The sequence below is a fragment of the Hippocampus comes genome, unplaced genomic scaffold, assembly GCF_001891065.2.
Source record: "Hippocampus comes isolate QL1 unplaced genomic scaffold, H_comes_QL1_v1.1 scaffold96, whole genome shotgun sequence".
Classification (NCBI taxonomy): domain Eukaryota; kingdom Metazoa; phylum Chordata; class Actinopteri; order Syngnathiformes; family Syngnathidae; genus Hippocampus; species Hippocampus comes.
In genome coordinates this window covers 569120-594410 of record NW_017806074.1, presented here as the reverse complement: position 1 = coordinate 594410, position 25291 = coordinate 569120, and the positions used below count along the sequence as shown (strand labels likewise).

The 25291-nt window shown below is 42.8% G+C and overlaps 2 protein-coding genes and 1 long non-coding RNA gene across 5 annotated transcripts in view; 2 read left to right on the top strand and 1 right to left on the bottom strand.

Moving 5' to 3' along the window:
- The first annotated feature begins 659 nt into the window (after positions 1 to 659).
- On the top strand, positions 660 to 18983 carry aff3 (AF4/FMR2 family, member 3). 2 transcript variants are annotated; one of them, XM_019894565.1, is made up of 19 exons: positions 660 to 1492; positions 4647 to 4688; positions 4873 to 4941; positions 5030 to 5063; positions 5149 to 5206; positions 6536 to 6587; positions 6815 to 6849; positions 7101 to 7260; positions 10173 to 11939; positions 13105 to 13232; positions 14075 to 14225; positions 14352 to 14449; positions 14537 to 14600; positions 15454 to 15590; positions 16186 to 16257; positions 16342 to 16435; positions 16620 to 16669; positions 16746 to 16954; positions 18122 to 18983. In XM_019894565.1, the coding sequence occupies exons 1-19, from the start codon at positions 1418 to 1420 to the stop codon at positions 18241 to 18243; spliced, it is 3417 nt and encodes a 1138-aa protein (XP_019750124.1). In that variant the 5' UTR covers positions 660 to 1417; the 3' UTR covers positions 18244 to 18983. The 2 variants fall into 2 exon arrangements, with proteins under 2 accessions (XP_019750124.1, XP_019750125.1); XM_019894566.1 differs by lacking the exon at positions 660 to 1492 and having other exon boundaries at positions 5030 to 5058.
- LOC109530672 (uncharacterized) lies at positions 5071 to 20284 on the bottom strand. Of its 2 annotated transcripts, none has more exons than XR_002171049.1 (5): positions 20175 to 20284; positions 19964 to 20070; positions 19363 to 19473; positions 12452 to 12578; positions 5071 to 5261 (listed from the first exon to the last, which is right to left on the bottom strand). It is a non-coding gene; the product is annotated as an uncharacterized LOC109530672 (long non-coding RNA). The 2 variants fall into 2 exon arrangements; XR_002171048.1 differs by lacking the exon at positions 5071 to 5261 and adding an exon at positions 11941 to 12308.
- Positions 20285 to 21918: 1634 nt separating this feature from the next.
- Positions 21919 to 25291, top strand: part of rev1 (REV1 DNA directed polymerase) — a 12292-nt gene continuing 8919 nt past the window's right edge. The window contains exons 1-6 of the mRNA XM_019894424.1: positions 21919 to 22141; positions 22852 to 22927; positions 23466 to 23595; positions 23821 to 23989; positions 24092 to 24541; positions 24864 to 25284. Of these exons, the coding sequence (XP_019749983.1) occupies positions 22862 to 22927; positions 23466 to 23595; positions 23821 to 23989; positions 24092 to 24541; positions 24864 to 25284 (1236 nt within the window). The 5' untranslated portion in view covers positions 21919 to 22141; positions 22852 to 22861. The remainder of the gene's footprint in view (positions 22142 to 22851; positions 22928 to 23465; positions 23596 to 23820; positions 23990 to 24091; positions 24542 to 24863; positions 25285 to 25291) is intronic.

Below are 25291 nucleotides of genomic sequence, written 5' to 3'. Positions count from 1 at the left end.
CAGAAAAGTCTCCAAGGGCTTCACATGGCCTTAATCAACAACCATAGTCGTGATGATCTGATGGGGTCAATCAAATTTCATTTTTGATCTGGCAAATGTACTTGTAAATAATGTATGATTTGTTTTCTATTGTAGAAAAAGCACGTTTTTACATTTTTCATTTTTGCTTCATCTTTGAACGCGTCGACCTCACAGTGCAGAGGTACCGGGTTCGATACCAGCGCCGGCCTTCCTGCATGTTCTCCCCGTGCCTGTGTGGGTTTTCTCCAGGTACTCCGGTTTCCTCCCACATTCCAAAAAATATGCATGGCAGGCTGATTGAACATTCCAAATTGTCCCTAGGTGTGAGTGTGAGCGCGGATGGTTGTTCGTCTCTGTGTGCCTGGTGATTGGCTGGCAACCAGTTCAGGGTGTCCCCCGCCAACTGCCCGAAAACAGGTAGGCTGGGCTCTAGCACGCCCCGCGACCCTTGTGAGGATAAAGCAGATAAGAAAATGCATGGATGGATTTACTCTTTGGTTTTTAACTTTTCATTTTACAATGCTCTTATCTATTTGATCTTTGTCTGAAATTGATAATCGTGTTCTGATCAATTTTTTATTTTCTCATTTTTTTTAAACATTTAAATCAGTTTTTCATATGCATTTGTTTAGAGTCGCTGATGGCGTAGTGGTACACTTGCTGGACTTGTGTGCGGGCAGCGTGAGATCGGTTCCCACTCAGTGGCGGTGTGGATGTGGGTGTGAATCGTAGTTTGTCTTTACATGTGGCTTCTGAGTGACTGGCGACCAGTTCAGGGTGTAGTCTGCCTTCCGCCTGAAGTCAGCCGGGCTCCAGGAACTCCCCGCGACCTTGTTCACGATAAGCGGTGTTAAAAATGAATGGATGCATTCGTTAATGTTATTGTGCATTTTATCTTTACAAAGTCATATTCAACCTTTTATTCACTTTTATTTATTTAGGGTTTGCTTTTTGTACCTTTTACCGCGACTTTTATGACAATGAAATCTCTTTTTATGATCTATTTTGTCCATTGAATTGACAATAACCCTTTTGTACTACTGTATTACGTTTTGTGTTTTTTCTTTTTGAATATTTTAATGAGATAGACAGATAGACAGACGCTTGGACATTGAGTATTCGACTGACGCTTGCTGTGACGTGTCACGAGTCACACTCCACTCTTCTAGAGTCGTGACCGCCCCCCACTCCGTACGTTTGTGTGACGTAACGGCCCGCCTCCATCTGCCCTCCACGGTAACCACACGGAGCTGCATCATGATCCTCCTCATCATCTTCCTCCTCCTCATCGGCGGCAACAGCGAAACGCAGACTGCACTTCACAGCCGGGTGTCGTCACGCGACTTAAGCCTGTTATGGACAACCGCGCGGGCCTCTGAGCATCTAGGCTGGCACCATGCCCACTGTGCTGTGCAGTGGCAGGGGGAAACTTTCCTTTGGCTTTTTGCTGCACCGATGCTTGTTATCTCAGGTGAGGAAGAGTATTACCTCCGACAAGCCCAGTTGTGCGCGCGCGCGCGCGTGTGTGTGTGGCGCGTGTTTTTATCGGGGGTTTGCACGTTCGTGTACAACTTCCAGGTAATACTTTTTAACATGGCCACGTGTATTGTTGTTTTAATGCTTTATTGCCAATGTTCCACTGGTATTCTCATTCAATTCAGGGGGGAATCCACAAATGGTTGATGTAAGAAATGACCCAAATCGCAATACTGTAAAGGACAAAACTTACCAAAAAAAAAAAAAACCCTCAAACTAACTCATGAATGATTAATTAGACGTATTAATTTCAAACAAATATATTCATATTTAGGATGAAAAAATACCTGTACAGTAAATCATGTTATGAAATTTATTTGGAATTTGGTAAGCTACTTGTCTGTCTGATACTAAATTGTAATGTTGAACCAATTTCAATCCAGATCTGATCCTGATTGGACTTGAAGTGGCATAGAGGCTAAAAGCCAATGACCATGTTTGAATGCTACATTATCTGTTTTTTTAAACAATATTAACAAAGATATTTTGGTAATATTCCCGGGATTCAAATTAAATTGTTGGTTGCTATGCATGCATTAACTATATTATTTTTTAAAACCTAATAAAAAAAGTACAAATTTGAAAATGTATTGATTAAAAGCGGTGGACCACTGGTTAGCATGTCTGCTTCAGAGTATAGAGATTATGGGTTCGAATGCGGGTTTCGGCCTTCCGGTGCAGAGTTTGTTTATGTTCTCGCTGTGCTTGTGTAGGTTTTCTCTGGGTACTTTGGTTTCCTCTCATATTCCAAAAACATGCATGGCAGGTTACCTGAACACTTTATTGTCCCTGCTCCAACATGATTTTATTTACTTTATTTTTTTTGTAAAACTGTGTGAAACCGACTTGCATGGGGAACCCCGCACCCCCAAACTTCAGTCTGTGTTATTATTATTCGTCAACATTTTATTCTTTTTCTTCGTATGAAACCTGCTTTATTTCATAGTACCCTTAGTGGATGCTATGTATTAAATGAGCAACCTTCCTCCCACAGATAAATATGTTTTGATGTGAACTATCCATCAAATTGCAGATATTTGAAGAATGTTAGCCTGTTGTAAATCCTTGCTTTGTGCTGCTTGTTGCAGGTGTTTTGTATTTCGTAGGGTTGTGGTTGACTCCGTCGTCCCTCGTGGCTTGATTTGTTCATCAGGGTATTGCACCACAAGTTTACATGTTGAGATGTTAGTGCAGGCCCCTCTGTGTTATTGAGCCTGATAATTGTAACCCCAAGAATATTTTTTTTTTCGCCTGACCTCATCCAGTAGAGATGAACCCTTTTGCAAACACTTGCGGCATTTTCCCCCTCCGCGGGCTTCCAGTCTAGCCAAGTGATAGTGACCTTTGTGAGTCATGAATGAAGGAGGGGAGACTGGCACATTCATACATGCACAAACACAGCCGTTATGTGTGTGCGGGTATTGCACAGATGGCACCCAGCGGCAAATTAAATCACGATGAAGTTCTACATGTTTTCAAACATATATCTCCCCGTTTACTATGACGGTTAGTGATTGTGAAGGGGGAACTGTGTGGGAATAATAGTATAGGATTTCTCATTCGAGCTTGGTTTGTTTTTTATTGTTTTTAGTTCAGTTCGTTTTCATTTTTTAGAGCTGTTACGTTTTTATTAAGTGTGCACCGATCAAATGGCCAGAGCAAAATCAGCGCCGATTTCCCTAATTTTGGTGGATTGGTGATTGGCCGATCCCTTAAAATAAAAGCGATCTTGTGCACCGAGCTCATCTCTGTCAGCAGAGGTCTGAAAAAGTCAGCCACTGTTGTCTTCCGTTGTGAGATGACTGATTGAACTAATTCAAATTCAATTAAAACAACCTTTCACAGGAATTGTTCAATGTTCTGCAAAAGAAACAAAAAAAATCCAAGATTGTAACATTGGAGGTATTTGCTGTTAGTTGTGAAGGAAAAAAAAAAACGGTGTTGGCAAAAATCGGGATCGGAAAGTCAGGCAAAGATCGGGGGATTCATAATCGTCGAGAAAATTGGGATGGGTGCACCCCTGGTATTTATTTGTTCAAAAATGCTTCTTTTTTGTTCAGTTTTTCTGGGTTTTAGTATTACTTTTAGTTTTATTCAATCCGGTTTCCTCCCACATTCCAAAAACATGCATGCCAGGGTGATTGAACACTCCAAATTGTCCCGAGGTGTGAGTGTGAGCGTGGATGGTTGTTCGTCTCCGTGTGCCCTGCGATTGGCTGGCAAACCGGTTCAGGGTGTCCCCCGCCTATTGCCCGAAGACGGCTGGGATAGGCTCCAGCACGCCCCGCGACCCTTGTGAGGATAAACCGGTTCATAAAATGGATGGATGGATGGATATGAGTATTGAATGTGTTTCTTTTTCCATGTCACTGAGCTAAAAACAATGCCACTTGTTTTAGGGCAAAAGGTGGAATGCACTCTGACCATGTTGCTAGTTAAGACACATATAGACAAAACAATCTTTCATGCTCACGTTCACAAATATGGACAATTGAGAAAGTCTTCAGTCACATCCCTTAAGAAGCATGTATGCAAGAATGTAAGAAACTGGAGTACTTCCAGAAAAGCCACACAAGCAGGGGGAGGACATACCGGTACTTGATATGCATATTCAGGACTTGTTTGACAGACCTACAGTGCATCTTGGTAGCTTGACCACACAACCGCGCGCATAGAGAGGAACTGCGGTCTTTGCTCTCATGTTGTTCTGTGCACCTGAATGGCGAGCAGCAAAAAGTCGGGTAACATGCGGTGGAGGTAACGAGTGTCAGGGCGGAAAGCGAAAGATGTTTTGCAACGCGCGCACACTCCCCTTCCTCCCGCTCATCTGCAGCTGTGATTTCAACCATACAGTATGACTCACTGACTTCTCACAATGACTAATATCTTCTTTTCTCATCATTCACCTGCACATTTGCAACTAACGGAGTACGGGTGTGACTTTTAAGCAGCTTACTGTAGATACATTGGTTTGCATAGAGTGCAGTGAGTTTTGCTGCTGTGCGTGTGCACCATCACTTACTGTTAATGATGACCTTCAACTGTCCACTGCTCTTCTCATCATGCTCCATTATGACTCTTGTGTGTAGGTAATAAGAGGCCAACACAGCTGTGCCAAATGTATTTGGGGGGTAAGGACCTACTTTTGATAGTATCACACATTTACACTTTTACCAGTCATACTAATGGCTTGTTTTGTTTGACTTTCGAGGGACATTTCTTCAGAAAATCTTGGTTGGACTAATCGGAAACAAAAGTGTTTTAATAAGTAGTCCTGATATTTCCGTATGTTCAAGATAATTTGTGATCCAACAGGACATGACTCAGTCGTGGCCAACCCAACAAGCCTTAGCAGGTGATCAGGGAATCCTCTTCAACCCTCTGGTAGGTTTTATGTCGGTTTATTATTCACTTGCGTTTCTTTGCAATGTCATTTGCAACGTCATATTTCGGACTTCCCTTCTCTTGAAAGGATGGAACGCAGCCAACAACAGAACAGAGGCAAGGTATCCGTTCCGATGGGGGAATTTACATATGTTTGAAGCATCTCGTCATGACTTCATACGCCCCGTCCATGTCTCCTTACCAAAGGTCGGGGGGATGCTCAGCCACGAATGACCCATCATCCCCATGTGGCGCCTCACAAGTCGTAAGTGGAACAGGCGGAAACATCAATCACAGCAGCTTCGTAAACCTCAAAGGCGCTGTGACACAAAGACAAATGTCGGCATGGAACTCAGGGGTCACCAACCTTTTTGAAACTGAGAGCGATGAATGCAAAGGGGGCACCAGTTTGAGACGCGCTTCTGTAAACACAAATTTGCTCAAATCACTTTTAACTTGATGTTACTATTCATAATATTCATCTATGTGAAGCCCCAGAGCACGTGCTTACATTATTTCTCACAATAATGATCGACAAGAAGAGCAGGACACAGATAAATATTTTAAAACTTTTTGTGGTGAGGACTCTCTCCAAGTGTTTTTACATTTTCAAATGATCACTTTTACAACATTCCTAGGAATTCACAATGCCCCATCACTGACGAGCTAATTTTAAAACAGGCCCATGGGCTACTCATGTGGTCTTTGGAAGTGACTTGGCGTGCGTGGGCGTCATCTTGGTGGAACAAGTATTGTATATTTTAGACCGTTGTAGGAGTAGAATGCGTTTTTCATAATTTTTTTATTTCATTCATTTTTTTTTTATTTGGTTTAGTGTTTGCATGTATAAATAAATCATATATAGTACTATATTTTGAACATTTTGATAATCATTAAACAAATTAGAAAATGTTAAACCATTAAAAAAAAGAACAAGACAGGATGCAATGTGGTCATGTGTGAACATTATTTTTCAATTTAATACATTGTGTGATATAAAATAGTAAAACTAAATAATATTAAAAACAGGATGTGGCGATAATTGTACATGTTATATAATATGTTATAGGTAATAACATGTTCTAGTGTTAAATATTCATTAAAGCATTCAGGATGATCTTCAAATTTTGATCTAGTTTAATGAATTACAAAAATTAAAACCACTCTAATGTAACACATTAATCCGAATCATCTTTAAGTTGGGAACCTGCCTCGCATAGTGAGTGTCCCTCTAGCAATACAGCAACAAGCAACTATAAAAGAAAGAACATTGTGGACATCACATATGAGAGTTATTAAGTAATGTCAGGACCCAATTAGTGCAGCAGTACCGAACAATGACAGCTGTGCAAATGATGCGGAGAGTCATCAAGTGAAATAAAGTAAACATACTGTTAAAAGAACAGAAATCTCTGGTAGTGAAAACAGAATTTTTGTTACTGCCTTGGTGCTCTTATTAGATTGTGCACTTCGTGTTGTGGGCTGGTTAATGTGTTAAATCGGGGTGGGTTATTGAAAAGATATGGTTGTAACTAAGTTAGCAATAAAAGTCCTCTGTTCTTATTTTTTTTCTTTTTTTTTTCCCTTTTTCTAGGATGCTTGTTGACGATTTAAGATTAAGCAGTGACGAGGATGACGTGCAAAAGGTGCTTGGTACTCATTGCCTATACATTGAAATATTCGAGGTAGTTCATGCGTTGACAATTTACATTGCAATCGACAATAGACCAAACAAGCTAGTACACACACACTTAATGTTCGGCAAAAATATGTATACAATTATAAACATGTTTATATTTTGCTGCTATGATAAGGATCAGTCATTTGTGTTTTTTTGTTTATTTTTTATTTTTTTTGCTTTGTGCCCCTTAAGGCAACTCATGAATCAGCTTCCTGGGAGGGACACAGGTATTCACACAACACAATCTTGTCTTCTGACATCGATCGTATGTGCGCTACTGCAATGTCAAAATGAAAAGTGCTGCCCTTAGACCGCCTCCTTAAATTATCCTTTTTTTTTTTTTTTTTTTTTTTTAATCGGCAGGTACTTCAGATATCCACTTTTGGCTCATTTTCAATGTTCATATCTCTGTGGACCCATAAAAGGAGCACTTTTCTAACCCTTCCTTCTGTTGGTGTGTGTGTGTGCTGACGGACAGCCGGTCACGCAAAAATGGCAGGAGGACGAGACATTCCAGCTCAGACTCCTTGCAATCCCACTCTACCGTGGAGTCGGTCAGCGGCAGCCTTCATTCCCGGAGCTCCAGCCCAGCTGCTTGGCCCGCAGATGCACAGTCCCCATGTAGCAGCAACAAGGAGGTAAGAGCACAGGGCAGCTGCTAGCTCCTTTCCTTCAGCCTCTACCTGTCTTTTCTTTTTCTGTCTACCATCCGTTGTCTTGATCATGTGGGAGCGGTGGCCTGGAGGCACTTGTGACGGCAGGTGTGGGATTGACGGAGGAAGTAGGAATGCAAGTGTGAGTTTTGAAAAAGAAAGAAAAAAAGGCGGAGGAAGTAGCTCCGGGGGCTGTGTAGTTCAGCGGTAGCTTTGGGAATTAGTGCCTGGGTGTCATGTCAACAGGCTGAGTCTTACGAAACAAAAGCCCTCAGGAAGGGAAGTCGTGTTGACATCAGACATAACAACAGCACACACTTAGGATGAGACAGCCATCCATTTCCTAAAGCGCTTGACCTCATTAGGGTTGTGGGTAGCCTATCCCAGCTGATTTTGGGCAAGAGTCAGGGTACACACTGGAGCGATTGCCAGTCAGGGCCGAACTCGGATAATCAAAAATACAACAGAAGTGGAACACAAGCGCCTTCCAGGTGGCAATGTTTCCCAGTGTAAGTACAGCTAGCCCAGTCAATTATCCCAGCTGAATTATTATTAAAGAAGACCAAATACATACTATATCCCAGGACTGGCTGCCCTTTGGCTAGAATTGATCCCAAGTGATTCACTGCATGTGAACAACTACACTACCATTGTCCCTTTTACCATTGTAACAATAATATCAGTGACTAACAAATTGAAGGTCTATGCCACAGTTGCCCTGAATGAAAAGTATTTGTAAATACCAAAACAATTTTTAAAATATTTTTTGCTAAAATATATTTTACCCAGCTCACTTTTGGTTGATAGACGGGATTGCCAATTGCAGAGCACATAAAGACACTCACACCCACACACATGGACAATTGAAAATCTTAAATAACTAACTCAATTAATTTAACATGCTTGTTCCTTCCAATTTCATGGCATTCATTCTCACGAGGGTCACTGGGTGAGCTGGAACATATCCCAGATGGTTTTGGGCGAGAAGCTGGATACTGGTTGCCAGCCAATAGCGGATATATACAAACAACACAAGAATCAAACATTACTTTTCAGGTCTGTTTTCAAAAAGAAAACAATTTAAAAGAGGGATGGATAGCAGATTTGCTTCTTTGCGGTCTGGATTCATATTTCAGTTTAGGACCGTCTTTTTTTTCAAATGGCAAACGGAGCTGGATCCTTCCAGTTCCGAGGGTTACATGGTTACATCGTTAGTGTTGATGTGTTAAGCATGGTATAGGTGGAATCCTGTGGAGAGTGGTGGTTTTGGGAGGGCTGTTTTTGTTTTGGATGTTTGGTATGGGGGGGGGGGGGGGGACGAAGGGGCAACCTGCTCCTCTTTCATGAAAGCAAGGCCCTGTAGATGTCCCAGCATGCAACACATTGGGCCTCTATGGCAAAAATGGGGAGTGGAGTTTATGTGAGGCTGTGGGTGCGTGGAGTAAGGGGGGGGGGGGGGTTAGACCATGTGTTTTTCATTTACGCCGAGTGTCTCCGAAAGGACGAGACGAGGGTTGGAGCTCTTCAGGCAGCAAGTCCGGACTTACAGGTACGAAAGAGGTAGGAAGGGCCAGAAGAAAAGAAAAGGGGAGGGGAGTCGAGACGGTACAAGCGATGTAGTGTCTTCCCTGGAAAGAGGTCGAGGGATGTGGCGGGGAAGAGGGGGCTCGCTGTTTGACTTCAGGAGTGGAAGTTTAATATTAGCGCTGCTGCTCCACTGCCAGAGGGAAGGGAGAAGCCGAGAGAAGGCGTGAGACTGAGCGAGACGGGGAGCAGGGGGACGTTTGCTCCGCAGCTGTAAGTATTTTTCCGAAAATTTTTTCTCGACCGTATTCACTCGTATGCTTGCCATGTCACTCATTTGCAAACACGGAGTTATTTGACAGCATTGGACGGGTTGTGTAGCTGGCAGCCCATATATGAAGTTGAGGAAAAGCAGTGAGAACATTTAGTTGTTGTGTTACGGTGTCATGGTTAGCACTCTGAACTCTGAATCCAGTGATCCAAATTCATCTCTCTGTGGAACTTAGATGGTGTTTATTGGGAACTTCCTTTGAGGTCTGTGAAGTACCAATGTGTCTATCTGTGGAATAGAAAGTTTTAAAGATGGAATGGAAATATATTTCTTGAGCTTGTCACGAAAAACTTTAGTCCAGTGAGCGCCAAAGGATTTTCCCATGAACTGATTTATTCAATGTAGTAAGACTCCAGTGTTACCTCATGCAACATCATTGTGCGAATACTTTACAGGGTTAAACTTCTTTTTCGACTTGTTTGACAGCTTAAAAATGATTTTAAAAAGTGGGACGTGAGGAATCTAAAAATGACTATTTTACTTTTCTCTAAATTGTTCATAGGTTTAAATGTGAATGCTTGACTAAATGTGCCCTGCGACTGAGTGGCGACGAGTCCATCGCCCCAAAAAAATCAGATGGGATAGACTCAAGCTTACCTGCGACCCTCTCGATGACAAGCGCCAGAGATAATGCATAGATGGATTACAGTTAGAATGTTACTTTTGGTACTTTGTACAAGCAAGCTTTAAAGGTTTTATGATGGTGACAAGTATAGAATGTTTTCTTTATTTCCTATGAGACTAATAGTTAAACATCCTGGCGCAAACAACCTTAGAGGTTACGTGTTTATGTGTTGCTTTATGTGAACAAATATTCACTGCGGTGCTGGTAATTGGCAGCCAGCCGGTATGGAATGTACTGCTGCTGTGCAGATTTGTTTGAAGTGTATTCTTTCTTCAACATAGTTAAATAAAACATTGAGAGTATGCATTTGATTTTGTCGAGACTGGATCCAGTTCAGCTTTTATGTGCAATTGTTAATAATTTAGGTTCCAAACGAGTTCTACTCTGATGTTGCATTTTCTTCGATGATTTCTGCAGACTGATCCCTCCACAACTGCCCAGTGGCAATTGGATAAGTGGCTGAGGAAGTCCCACAAAAAGGCAGCTCATAGTGACAATTATCCCACCCGTAGCATTCCTGGAAACGCACCCTCTCCGCACACGGTCCAAGCGCCGTCTCCAGCAAGATGCTGGGACAGCAATCAGGAATACAGCCCTAGCCAGAGGCCCATTCCCAGCCCACAGTTGAGCTACAGGCCCGGCAGCCCCTTGCTGAGTCTTGATTACAGCTTCTGTCCGAGTCCACTCCCCAGCACCTGCCCAAGTCCGAGCAATAGCAGGTACAGTCCCATAGTGAGTCCAGTTCCAAGTGTATTTCCAAGTCCATGCGGGAGCCCGAGAGCGCAGCATAGCCCAAAGCCAAATCAGAGAGGTCCTCAATTAAGTCCCACTTTATCTCCTTTGGGAGGTTACCACTACCCTGAGCTTCAAAGCGATCTGTACCCAGCACCACCTCCCCACAGGACAAAAGTTAGGTCAAAGATTGGCCCATTGTCTAACGCTGACGCCAAAACCAAGCACACAAATAGCACAGAGCTTCTCCCTCATCAGCACAGGCCCAAGGCGAGGTCCACAGAATACAGAGACCACAGACAAAACAAATCCAAAGCCGTTTTAAACCGCAGTGATAGTCACAGACCACAGAAGCATTCCCATTCAAGCACTAAAAAGCCAGCCAATCACACATCACAATCCGAGGAGATCCAGAGGAGCCGACCCGGCCACAGCTCTGACCACAGGACTCGACCTCCAGTTCAACAGCATCTTCCAACTGGCCGTGAAACCAGCGCCGGTCAAGGTCCGACCGCTAAAGCTGCCGGTAATAATCACTCCAGACCAGCTCCTAACCTACAACCGTGGGCCAAATCAAGTGCTGTTAATGTGAATTCTTGTAAAGCATCACACAAGCAAACACGGGCCAAGAAACGCGAGGTGGTCCACAGAGACGTTCCTCACACCGAAGCTGAGGGGAGGAAAGACAGAAGGAGAGAGGACAGAAACAGGACAGAGGAAAGAAAGGAAGACAGGAGGCTGGCGGAGGAGCAGCTCCTGAGACATCGCTGGATCCAGAGTTCTACAGAAGAGGAGGAAGAGGAGGTGGTCGTTGTAGAGAAGCAGCGGAGGCGGCCTCGGGAGAAACAACAAATCCGCGGGTGCCAAACAATCCAGTCCAAAGAGCGACACCTTCATCAGGATCACGCGCAACCCCAAAGAAGAACCGAGAAGCAGACAAAGCAGCGAGGGTCTTCATCTTCACTCAGCCCTCTTGCTCAAGGACAGTCCCCCTCATCCTTTGCTTCGTCGAATTCCGATTCGGAATATCAGACACAAGTCGCCAAGGTTCCGGCAGACTCCACTTCACTCCATAGACTCCACAGGAAATGCCAAAACAGCTCCGGTAGACCCGATGCCAGTAAGTCCAGGGAAAAGACCTCCGAGAGCCCAGCCGCGGGGCAGCAGCGTACGACCAGGCACCGACTCTACACTTTGGTCCCGTTCGGGCGAAGCGAGCAGGCCGCAGCCCCTTCCCAACGTGGACTGAGAAACCTGGTGGTGCACATAGACCTCTGTCTCCTCAAGAGGGTCCCGGACTCCGCTGTTAATTGTACCTTTAAAGCCACTAACTTTTCCTCCTCCTCCTCCTCCTCTTCTTCTTCTTCGAAGACAAAAGACAAACAAACCGAGGCTATGAAACATCTGTGTATGGCAGATGCTGTCTCCAAAGACAGCAAAAGAAAACGCAAGGTACCCATTAGCCTTCTTTAATTAAGGTCAGGTCCTCCCAAACAATAAGCATTATTAAAACACTTTTTTTTTTGGTCAATGCAGTTTGAAATGAGCAATTTTGTCAGCATGAAAATGACATTTTAGTAGACTGAAAATAGACTTTTTGGATGAAACTAGATTAGAATGAAGACTTTAAACGTTAATGTTCAGTTATATATAAATACTAAACTATTATGTTGAGATGTAACTTCTGTCACTTTCCATCCGTTATTTCCATTTTCCTCAATTAGCAAACATTCATTTAGTTGCTATGTCTGCTACCTGGCTAAACTAGACTCATTATTGGGGGTACAGCACCACCTGCTGCTTCAGCAGGCACTTGACAGTCTGTCAAAGCATTTTATGACATAAAGATTTTTAAACATTAATATAAAGACCAATATACACTCCAAAAAGCGCAGTCAAGGCAATACATTATTGCGGTGTGTTTGAATTGTTAACAAAATACAAAAAGGGAATTCAAATCTTACCAATGTCGTATTCTTAGCTCGAGTCCATTTTCTCCAGTTGAAGAAAGTAGAGTACCTCCCCAATACAGTCTGTGTAGGTATGAGGAATTGGGAGACTTCCACCTCGGTCCTCAACCATGTTAACATCCTGGAAAGTAACGTTTTGAATGTTATTAAACTCTTCTCATTGAGGAAGAGATTAAGGACAAGGGTGTACTCCAAAAAGCGCAGTCAAGGCATTAGGATCAATCGTCCTCAATCCAAAATTGTCGCCCCAACTCCGTCTCCCATGCGGCTCTTAATTCAGTCGGAGAGCTTAAGCTAAAGTTGCAAGTAGCGCTTCAACTCCACGCCCCATCAGCATGTGGACGACTGAAGAAAAAAGTCCGCTGTCGCTGATCCTTTTTCTCACCATTAAAACATACTGTCGCCCAATGTTGACGTCGACCGTCATTGTAATATTGTAGTGCCGCATGTCCAGCCATTGGGCAGTCGGTGAGCGTACGTGAAATAACTGTTTACAATACTCCATAAGACACCTGCATCGTCCAGAGAAAAAAAAGTGTGCCAAAACAAAACATTCAAGTAACTCACCGTGGCACTGCCCAATGGGACAAGTTGAAAGTTACAACAATTCCATGTAAGTATCGAACTGGGTGTGTGTTTGTGCCTAGTTGGAGATTGGCGTCTCACACAAAGAAAGCAAGAGGAACACGCCACATGCGAAAGACGTTACCGGTCGCACAGAATCATCATCGCATGTGGCCGAGCGCGGCGTTTCAACTGAGACCGTGCATAATGGGTAAGAGTTGGGATGCATTTTTTTTTTTTTTTTTGCATCTGCATACACTGATCACACAACTTTAGGTGCACCAGTACAACCTAACGAGAAGTCAAATAAGTAAGCCAAATACTGGAAACATTTCCAATTCCGAGGTTCACACCTTGTTTACGTGCTTGTGGGGCTTTTCTCCAGTCATTCAAACTTCCTCACACATTTCAAATCCATGTTAGCAGGGCCTGGAGGTCCAGACAAATTTCACTGGCCAAAATTATTCATTCATTTTCCGAACCGCTTTATCCTCACGAGGGTCGCAGGGGGTGCTGGAGCCTATCCCAGCTGTCTTCGGGCAGTAGGCGGGGGACACCCTGAACCTGTTGCCAGCCAATCGCAGGGCACACAGAAACAAACAACCATTCGCGCTCACACTCACACCTAGGGACAATTTGGAGTGTTCAATCAGCCTGCCATGCATGTTTTTAGAATGTGGGAGGAAACCGGAAGACCCGGAGAAAACCCACACAAGCACGGGGAGAACATGCAAACTGCACACAGGAGCTCGAATCGAACCCAGTACCTCTGCACTGTGAAATCGACGTGCTAACCACTCAACTACCGGACCACCCTGGCCAAAATTAGCTCTTTTAAATTCGGCAAAAATCAACATATGATTTTTTGACATGAGTTTTTGTTTTTTTACACAGTACACATTCCAACATAACACAAAGATAAGGACATTCAAACATTACCCCACCAAAAAATCTGCAACAAATATTTCCCCAAAATGCATCTTATCTAATTGAGCATGTATCCCGAATAAAATCCCTGGTGCCCTTGACAATGTGCATCTTGTTTGTTGACAGATATTTGGAAGAGTACTTGGACAATAAGCGGCCATTATCTCCCCTGTCACCGTTGTCTGACAGCCCAGAGACCATCGAACTCACATCCAAAGCAAAAAATGGCGAGGTTTATCACAAGAACAGAGATAAGAACAGAGTTTCAGCACTAAAGGTAACACAAAACGATGAACACTGAATAGCGCAGCATTATGTTTTAAATGTTTCCCACGCCATTCATTCCAGCCTCGTCATCCCGGAACCGTTTATCTTTATTCCTCTTTTTCACTTGCACCCTTAGCCAAAAAAGGAGGTGGATTGTGTAAAAGTGTCCAGAAAACCTTTGTCGGACTCCTGGGCCGCCGCAGGACACCGAGCAGCCGTGCCAAATACAGAAACGTGAGCGATCATTATGGAGGACACCACATCATAAGGATTTACTAATTGATCCGCTCTTTCATTTGTGTATGCGTCCCACCTTTCCAGGCCTCACCACGCCGAGTACTACTTGCACGAAGCCAAAAGGATGAAGCACCGTGCCGATGCCATGGTGAGTTCAGAAGCCTAATAAAGCAAAATTTTCTCGACTAACTAGTCATTTTGGATCTAGAAGGCAGAGTACACACTACGTAATATAACTGATATGAAGATGTATGGCAAAGGCTTGAAGGAGTTTATGAAATAATAAGTAAACAAAATTCAGTCAACGATTGTCCCTTTGTTAACTTTGATACAAGGAGAGAAACAAAAAAATGCTCAAATTTGGCCCAGTGATCGTAATTTACTGCAATGAGAAGAGTAGTACAATAGGTAATATGCTTTAGTCATTAATAGTTTTTTTTGTTTTGTTTTTTTGGGTGGTGAAATTATTTGTTATGGACAATTTTAGAAATCTTTGAATCGCTCGTTCCATGTTTTTCAGAAATTCCAGAAAATGGCGACGAGTTGCCATGGTCTTTGCTACTGTTAGCCTCTGTCCCCTCCTTCATGTGTTCCAGGTGGACAAACTGGGCAAGGCTGTGAATTACGTCGATGCTGCTCTCTCATATGAAGATGTACGGCAAAGGCTTGAAGGAGTTTATGAAATAATAAGTAAACAAAATTCAGTCAACGTTTGTCCCTTTGTTAACTTTGATACAAGGAGAGAGGAAAAAAAATGCTCAAATTTGGCCCAGTGATCGTAATTTACCATAATGAGAAGAGTAGTAAAATAGGTCATATGCTTTAGTCATTAATAGTTTTTTTTTGTTTTATTTTTTTGGGGGTGAAATTATTTGTTATGGACAATTTTAGAAGTCATTAAATTGCTCGTTCCATGTTTTTCGGAAAATTCCAGAAAATGGCAACTAGTTGCCATGGTCTTTGCTACCGTTAGCCTCTGTCCCCTCCTTCATGTGTTCCAGGTGGACAAACTGGGCAAGGCTGTGAATTACGTCGATGCTGCTCTCTCATTCATGGAATGTGGCAAAGCGATGGAGGAAGGCCCACTGGAGGCAAAATCCCCCTACACCATGTACGCGGAGACAGTGGAGCTTATAAGGTGAACTTGAAAATTGCACTTAGCACTATCAAAAAAATAGTATTAAATGCCAAATACAAATTGGATTTTCCCTTTGAGGCATTAATATTAGTACAGTAAATTCAGAGTTAAATTGAATTAACTGTGAGTGTCCGGCGACCATTTGCCCACCTCTCTCCCGAATATAGCTGGGACAGGCTGAAGCTTACCAGTGACCCAATTGAGGTTAATTCGTACAATATAGCAAAAGGACATAAAAGCAAATTTAGAGACAGACCACCATTGTCAGTCACATCATCGCTGGAGAGATGTTGAATTTTTAAAAATTTTGTTAAATTCTCAAGTTATTGGCCTTTAGTCACTAGTGAGGGTCAATTGCGGTATTTGCAGCCTCTAACCTGTGAACCTGTATTGCTCACTTGGTCCACCCCTTCAGTTTTGAGCCTTCTTTTTAATCCTACGGGGCCACCATATTGCTTGTTTTCAGGAATGGTGAAATGAGTGAAATATAGTGAAACTATTTGTCTTTCGATTCGTGACACAATTCCCCAATGGAAATTCATTGAAAACAAACAGACCCGAGCTGCCATTCAGTGGGTTATGAATGTGTTTACAGGTACGCAATGAGGCTAAAAAGCCACTCTGGTCCTGGAGCACGACAAGAAGACAAACAGCTGGCTGTGCTCTGGTGCGAAAGTCTGCTTCTCACCCAAAAAGATCCGTCTCGAAGATCTATTTGGAGTGACTTTCACTTGTCCTTGTACGTTCACAGCTTTCGATGTCTCGCCCTCCTTTACTGGCAGATGTTTCGTTTGAAAAAGGATCATGCACTGAAATACTCCAAAGTACTGCTCGACTACTTTAAGGTAAAGACACTCACAAATACACTCTCCTTCCGAGTCCGGCATTCATTACCATGACGGCCACTGGGAAGAGCCAGCGCGTTGCGACTAGGCGAGCGGCAAGCTTGTTCTTAAACACCCCACAGTCCCCCTGAAAAAAAAAAAAAAATCCTTCAACGACTAAGTTGCTGTCATATTCTCCTTACAGACTTCTCCCAAAGTGCCTCTGATGCCATCTTGCTGGAATGACACCGGAAAGTAAGTGGAGAGCAAGACTAGTGCTACAAGACAAGGACTCAAACCGGCATTGATCACTATTGCTTTTGTCGTGCAGGGATACTGGAGGCCCTCCTCCTTCGCTCCTACCCGATGCCACCAAACATATCCAGCGGGGTTCACATGGGGACAGTGCCTCCCCGTCACTTATAAGCATCCCTCAACGTATCCACCAGATGGCGGCAAACCACCTCAACATCACCAACAGTGTCCTGTATAGCTACGAGTACTGGGAGGTTGCAGACAACCTGGCTAAGGAGAGTAAAGGTTTGTGTATTGAACGTCATCCATAGCGAATTGTACATCACCAAATCAAAAAATATTAGTAAATCAAAACATTTTACACATGGGGTGGATTTTGATGTCTTTTATTTATTTTATTTTATGTACTACTGGTCATTGGTTCATTTATCAGAACGGAAATGATTGTAAATAATTAAATGTAAAATGAGAATTCATTGTTGTATTTTGAATTTTTTGTAATTTAAAATAAATGTATGACAAACACGATTCATTTTTGGTTTATGAAATATTTATCAATGAAAAATAAGATAATAATTGATTATTTCATTGTAAATTTATTATTTTACATTTATTGTTTATATTAGTAGTACGGGTAGTAGTAGTAGTATACTTAAGCTGCCAAGACTAGCCAGCTACTCACAACTACATCGACAACCAAGTCCGTCGATGGCCATTTTAATTGCCGGCGTCATCATTATTATTTTTGCACTTTTGTTTTCTCTCTCTCAAAGCTGCCTCGTTCGTCTCCTGCTACTCTTGCTGGCCATCTGTCTGTCTGTGACATGTCGACTATGGATTACTAAATCACCAGTCAATGAACTCCTGTTCATTAACCAAAATACAGCTACCGTAGGACCGTAGTCACGTAGAAACATGAAGAGCTCACATGCTCACCGCGTGTCTCTCTCTCTCTCTCTCTCTCTCATCCATATAGACATCTCTCTCTCTCTCTCTCTCTCGCTCTCGCTCTCGCTCTCTCTCTCTCTCTCTCTCTCTCTCTCTCTCTCTCGCTCTCTCTCGCTCTCTCTCTCTAACTCTCTAGCTCTCTCTTTCACTCTCTTCCCACATTTGCAATCAAAATATATTTAGGAAGTTGGAAACAGGAGCACTTACAGCAACAGAAATGTTTGCCACAACCCCTCAATGTCATACATCACAATAAAATTCATAGAACCCAGTACCTCATTTTGATTTTGCTGATTAATTTAATCTTTTTAAACTAGACTATAATCATTTTAAATGTATTTTACCTCATCAGTCTCTTAAGAAAAAATCAATAAAAATGCGGCCTATGAGCACAAGAGTTTGCCCAGCCTTCTTCTGACCACTAGTCCACCATATTACTTGTATTGAACATTATATATGTTGCAAATATTTGAAAATAACTCTTTTTCTTCACTTTTCAAACAGAGTTCTTCAACTACTTGAATACTCTATCCGGGCCATTGACGCTTCACAGCAGCATCGTTCATGCAGTCCAGTACACCAGGCAAGCTCTTCAGTGGATCCGCATTAGTGCCAAACTTAACTAATGAGGACAAGATGCGCTCTGTGTCACCAAGGACAGTGAGGAGAACTTTCTTCCTATCATTTATGGAAACTATAATGCAGAAGTAGAACAAAAGTCTGTGATTATATATGAGGAGCATGTTGGCTTCCCAAGACCGTTGGTTCCCCACCCTTGAACGAAAGAGATCTGAACTGTGAACGTCCCTGCAGAGATAGTATTGAGCATTGTTAGGACTCCTCCACTTCCTTCCTCATTGAGTGAACCTGGAAAAATGTGCATCGTGATCTGAAGCCTCAAATCCCTTGTGACATAAACAGGACCCAGTCACTATAATGTCTGCAAATTTTTGCGTGGAGGCCTTTCATATGTGATTGTTTTTCAATATCTACAAAATCGTTTCTACAAATTTGCATTGTGGGCCAATGAAGATTTCATATCTTTTGTGTATATTTAAATATTTGTTCTAATGTACAATATTTGTTGAACTTGTTGAAGCAAAACAAATACAAAGAAATTAACTGTGGCTCTCTCACTGCATATATTTATGGTTACTTTTATGCAAAAAAAAGAAAAATGCTGTTGTCCATATTGTGGGTCATCAAATCGGCATCTTAATATACTTTATATTAACGTATAAACTGTCATGAGGGATCTTTTTTAATTTCATTTCTTTGTTTCATATTGTGTTTTTGTACCTTTTCTTACGAAATGCATCTAACAGTGATGATATCTGTGTTGAATAAAGTAAGGCCTTGACTTGTTTTCCTTTGCAGTGGCACCCAACGGTGGGCACAAGTCTCTAAAGCCAAGTCCAAGTCAAGTCTCAAGTCTAGTTTAGATTTACCATTCACACTTGTGCGAGTGGATGAAAAAAATTACTCGCACTGGCTCAACTTTTCAGGACAAAATATGAACATAAAAGACAGTTGAGAGTCCCGAGTACAGTTATGTCGAAGCTTGAATTTCACAGATGAGCTGGGCAAGACTTTCTGTCACACTGGACTTAAAACGTACTTGACTAATACTGTATATTAGTCAGTGGCAACAAATGTTTTGGATTCTTGTTGACAAATATGATTGTTCACGGCAGTTAATGACTTAGTAATAGCCACTCTTTATTCATATTGTAAAATATATTTACCTGTATATATTTTCTCATTCCTCTATGTATCAGTCAAGGCTCCCATTAGCTCCGGGAGAGAAAAAAAAAAAATCCCGAAGTCATGCCAGCCCTAGCTCCACCCTGGTCCTCCTGCGAACAAAACCCATTCTTGATATTTGCATGAGACGGACACCACAAAAACGAGCGATTTCAACCAGAGTGTAACAACAAGCAGATGTAAATTGGCCTGTAATTCGTTGTGTACTTTGACAGAAAAATCCATCACCTTTTAAGACACCAGATTTTAAATACAGTATTAGAAACACATCTCTGTGTGCAGTACTGAACTACTGCAAACCAAAATTCAACAAACAGTGCTAATACAAAATCTCAAGTGGACATTATTACATAAATGTGGAGGGGCGCGCACGTCAGCCTCTCCATCATCTGTACTTTAAAAAAATGTAGGCGTATGACACTTCAGCATCCATGTCTGCTGCCATGGCAACAGTGAAGAGCCAATGAGGACGCTCACGTGCCATATAGGTCAAAGCGTCCTAATCCTCTGAGTCTGTCAACACGCGCATTGCAGATAGTTCTTCTTTTATCCGTATGTTTATGAATTATGTACGGTACGTACTGTTTGTTCCAGAATGATGTGTAGGTGTCCCATCCGGCCTCTGCGACGCCAGTGGGTTCATTTGAGGACAAAAAAAAAAAAAAATCCCAGACGGTCCCATCGACTGTCTGCAAGCGAGAGAATAGCGTGCAAATATCAGCAACACAGGCTAACTCTCATGACTTTTTAAACACCACGGTGGGTGTCGACCACTAAGCGTTTGGCCAGTTACCTTTCAAAAGTGACATATTCATAGACACGGCTGTGTTGTTCGTTTACATTGTTCGTTTCGGGAATATGCCAAGAGTTAATTCAGGTGAATGGGGGACAAGCTCGATCAAGTTAGACCACAGCAAGGCTGAAAAACAGCGACTTTCGGTTGCTTGCCAAAACCAATGCAACAATAAGACACGAAAGGATTCGTTACCTTTCCTCGTGTTTTATTTTGAAAATATACCGGAACTCTGCATTGTATGCGCCTTTTCAGTGCAGACCACAGATAGAATGGAAAGCAAAAGGGATCATCCGAGAAGCGGTAGCAATGGAGAGCTGTGGGGATGTAGAACGTGTTCAAGTACCCGGGATGTGACCATGACTAAGTAAGGTTATTTCAGCGGAACGAGGACAGCAAGAGGCGGATACTGTCTGGGAGAATCTCCGCAGGTTTGACGATTGAGCTTGTGGGCAGCTTCATATGCGGTGGTAAGTCTGCCGTGTGGCTAACAACAGCTCATTTTGACAGCACAAAAGGAACACGACATGCCATGTTTGTCACATGGCCGCGTTTGTGTACAACGCGCCGTGTGGTCAGCGGCAACTTGTTTTTGCTTGTTGGTTTATTATGCGGTGGTAACGCGCCCCTAGCGATTAGTTCACGCTGTCTTTGAATATTTCGCCTTGAACTGACGTGAACTCTGCGATTTGCCAGCTGTGGCGTCGTGGCTAGGCTAATGTTAGCTAACAAAGTGCACGCCAGGGTTTGCTTTTCGTTTAATAAGTTGATGTGAGCCGCGGACGTGCCCAGACATGCCTCTAGAGTAGTACACAACGCTTGCATGCAAAACTAACGTATTGCCGTTGTAAGGCTGACTTGTTTTAATATTGCTCAGACTTTACGAACAACATACAATCATAGGGTATCCTCGTTATACGACTGAGTTCCCCGAATTTGTTTGTCAGTCGGAACAACCTTACTGTTGATCGCTTACAAACTCATGCGCAGGAAATTATTCGTTTAAAAAAATCTTTTACTCAAACGCAGGAAATTATTCGCATAAAAAATCTCTTCTAGGTCATGAAAAATAAATAATCAAATGAAAAACAGTCAATTTGGCGTTAACTTAACGTGCCTCCTTCTCACATTTGCCACAGTCTGTACTGTCCAGTTTTGACGTGTCAATTTGTGTTTTCAGGTAACTCAGTATGAGTCGAGATGTGTGGACCAAGAAGAAAGCCAATGCCAGTGGGGACAATGGTTGGGCTGAGAGGGTGAGCACCTTGTCACAGTGTGAACTTCTATACAAGTTTACTGTTTTTTTTTTTTAATACATAAAAACAAAATAGAATAAAAACTCACAACTTTGTGCATTGAAAAAAAAAAAATCCCAGACGGTCCCATCGACTGTCTGCAAGCGAGAGAATAGCGTGCAAATATCAGCAACACAGGCTAACTCTCATGACTTTTTAAACACCACGGTGGGTGTCGACCACTAAGCGTTTGGCCAGTTACCTTTCAAAAGTGACATATTCATAGACACGGCTGTGTTGTTCGTTTACATTGTTCGTTTCGGGAATATGCCAAGAGTTAATTCAGGTGAATGGGGGACAAGCTCGATCAAGTTAGACCACAGCAAGGCTGAAAAACAGCGACTTTGGGTTGCTTGCCAAAACCAATGCAACAATAAGACACGAAAGGATTCGTTACCTTTCCTCGTGTTTTATTTTGAAAATATACCGGAACTCTGCATTGTATGCGCCTTTTCAGTGCAGACCACAGATAGAATGGAAAGCAAAAGGGATCATCCGAGAAGCGGTAGCAATGGAGAGCTGTGGGGATGTAGAACGTGTTCAAGTACCCGGGATGTGACCATGACTAAGTAAGGTTATTTCAGCGGAACGAGGACAGCAAGAGGCGGATACTGTCTGGGAGAATCTCCGCAGGTTTGACGATTGAGCTTGTGGGCAGCTTCATATGCGGTGGTAAGTCTGCCGTGTGGCTAACAACAGCTCATTTTGACAGCACAAAAGGAACACGACATGCCATGTTTGTCACATGGCCGCGTTTGTGTACAACGCGCCGTGTGGTCAGCGGCAACTTGTTTTTGCTTGTTGGTTTATTATGCGGTGGTAACGCGCCCCTAGCGATTAGTTCACGCTGTCTTTGAATATTTCGCCTTGAACTGACGTGAACTCTGCGATTTGCCAGCTGTGGCGTCGTGGCTAGGCTAATGTTAGCTAACAAAGTGCACGCCAGGGTTTGCTTTTCGTTTAATAAGTTGATGTGAGCCGCGGACGTGCCCAGACATGCCTCTAGAGTAGTACACAACGCTTGCATGCAAAACTAACGTATTGCCGTTGTAAGGCTGACTTGTTTTAATATTGCTCAGACTTTACGAACAACATACAATCATAGGGTATCCTCGTTATACGACTGAGTTCCCCGAATTTGTTTGTCAGTCGGAACAACCTTACTGTTGATCGCTTACAAACTCATGCGCAGGAAATTATTCGTTTAAAAAAATCTTTTACTCAAACGCAGGAAATTATTCGCATAAAAAATCTCTTCTAGGTCATGAAAAATAAATAATCAAATGAAAAACAGTCAATTTGGCGTTAACTTAACGTGCCTCCTTCTCACATTTGCCACAGTCTGTACTGTCCAGTTTTGACGTGTCAATTTGTGTTTTCAGGTAACTCAGTATGAGTCGAGATGTGTGGACCAAGAAGAAAGCCAATGCCAGTGGGGACAATGGTTGGGCTGAGAGGGTGAGCACCTTGTCACAGTGTGAACTTCTTTACAAGTTTACTGTTTTTTTTTTAATACATAAAAACAAAATAGAATAAAAACTCACAACTTTGTGCATTGTGCTTTTTAACGTTGTACAAGTGTAAAAAACAAACAAACATATCAACCACTTGTTTAGAAAAAAAACCCCTACAATTTACAAAATAAATACAATCATGACGAAGTAACAGCTGACTTTAGGCTTTGTTGGGGTTTTTTGGCTTTTGATGTTACCTTATTGTTGCATTAGCCACATTGTATTGAGAAGCCGGAGTATCGATCACTGTATGCAACTTTCCTATGGCATGTTCAATCCCAAAAAGCCCTCAAAAAGCAAAACTCACATGAGTTAATCCTTTAAGATGTTAGTTGAGCTCGCATCTCACAAGGTTTGTTGGCTGTCATAATTTTGAGACGCAACGTATGCGTTCTGTGTTTGTGTTATCATTCCCGACATAAGTAGTATGTCACATCGTGGACGCATTTTCTATTCTCAATCATTCCCATTCTTGTTTGCAGGGAGGCTACATGGCCGCCAAGGTGTCAAAGTTGGAGGAGCAGTTCAAAAGCGACGCTCCAAGAGAGAAACAGAAAGACAACCCTTCCAACATTTTCTCTGGAGTGGCAATCTATGTTAACGGCTACACAGGTAACATTGGATGTGCATATCAGCACGCAGTGCGCATATCCACATCCACCGTGCATTTACGCGAATGCATCCCTTTGTGCAAAATGTGAATCCCCCAGTCCGCGGGAGGATGAGGACCTACGCACAGTGTGTGTTCTGCATTTTGGGACGGGCGGCGCTGCTTGAGACCCAAAGGAGGATAACTGCTACAGAAGATGAACTAGTCATGTTGTCTTTTGTGGGCAGAACCAAGTGCAGATGAGCTCCGTAGGCTGATGATGTTACATGGCGGGCAGTTCCACACCTACTATTCCCGTTCCAAGACCACCCACATCATTGCCAACAATTTGCCAAACAGCAAAATTCAGGAGCTGAGAGGGGAAAAGGTCATCAAGCCTGGCTGGATCACTGACAGGTGAGGTCATCTAGAGTGCACACATCATCAGAACATATGCGCATCAATGTATTAGTGTTGTCTTTTAATTTCCTTTTTTTTTTTTTTTTTTTTCAAAAAAAGCATTAAAGCTGGACAGCTCCTTCCTTACTTGCACTACCAACTGTACGCTAAATACAAAAGACCCCTGTTTCCGGCTACAAAGCAGTGTCAGACCCCGGGCATCGCTGGACCTAGTCACAGTCATCACAGTGTTCCTAACCAGGAGACTTTGAACTCCAGTTACCCCTCACACAAACAACAAGGCGCCCACCAAAAGAGTCCCTCACCCCACCCACATCTTAGCACCTCAGCATCCTCTCACCCAGACCCTGAGCACAGCCACTTTAGTGTCGAACCGAGACACTGCAGCAGTTCCAATTCCCATACCCCGTTATTTAAATCGAGCCCCTTAAAGCGCCCACAATCGGGAGTGCTATCACCTCATGCTCTCCAGGCACAGAGTGTGGACCAACCTGAACCTCAGACTTCCTGCAGTACACACCAGAGACACAAGGAAGTTGAAATAAGAGTGTGAGTATGTCTTTGGAAACAACAGAGCCTTCAAATTTTGTTGGAGCATTAGGACTAGTTGCTAAGAAAAAAAGAAAAGTCAACTTTCCTCTAGTAAACATTGTCAGTGTGTGTGCGTGCACTTCCCTTTTTTCCAATTCATGTTTTCCCGTTCGCTGTCCTTTTTTAGCATGACTTTGCCAACTTGTGTGCAAAGCAAGATACTGTACGTGAAGGCATACTTGGATAAGTTTGGTGCGGAAAAATATCAGTTTCTGTGTGGACTGTTAAATGTCCTTTCTTTTTTTCTTAGTCATCATTTCAATTTGTGGCTAACTTTCAGGAATGGATCATTGCAGACCTCAGCAGCAGACTTGATAGGGGAATCCATCAAAGCCCCTTCCGCCCTCACCAATGGACATTCTCATCTTTTTAATGGTGCCTTAAAGTCAAAGGACCTTGTTCTACACAAACTCTTTGTTCCCAAGGACTTGAGTGAATGCAGAATTGCGAGCTCCAAAAGAAAAAACACTTGTCTGAACAAACTGGACCCGTATGAGTTCCCCAACAGTCCTCCAAAACAGACTGACCGGATGTCTGTTGGTCTTGAGGAATCATGTTCAAAAGATGCACTTAAATCACCACAACAGACATCCTGTCAAGTTGACTCAAATCCTGACAAAATTCCTCATTCCCCACCATCTCATTCACACGTCCCCGCGCGTCTGAACGGAAGTCACCACAATGCCTTTTCATCCCACCCTGCCTCGG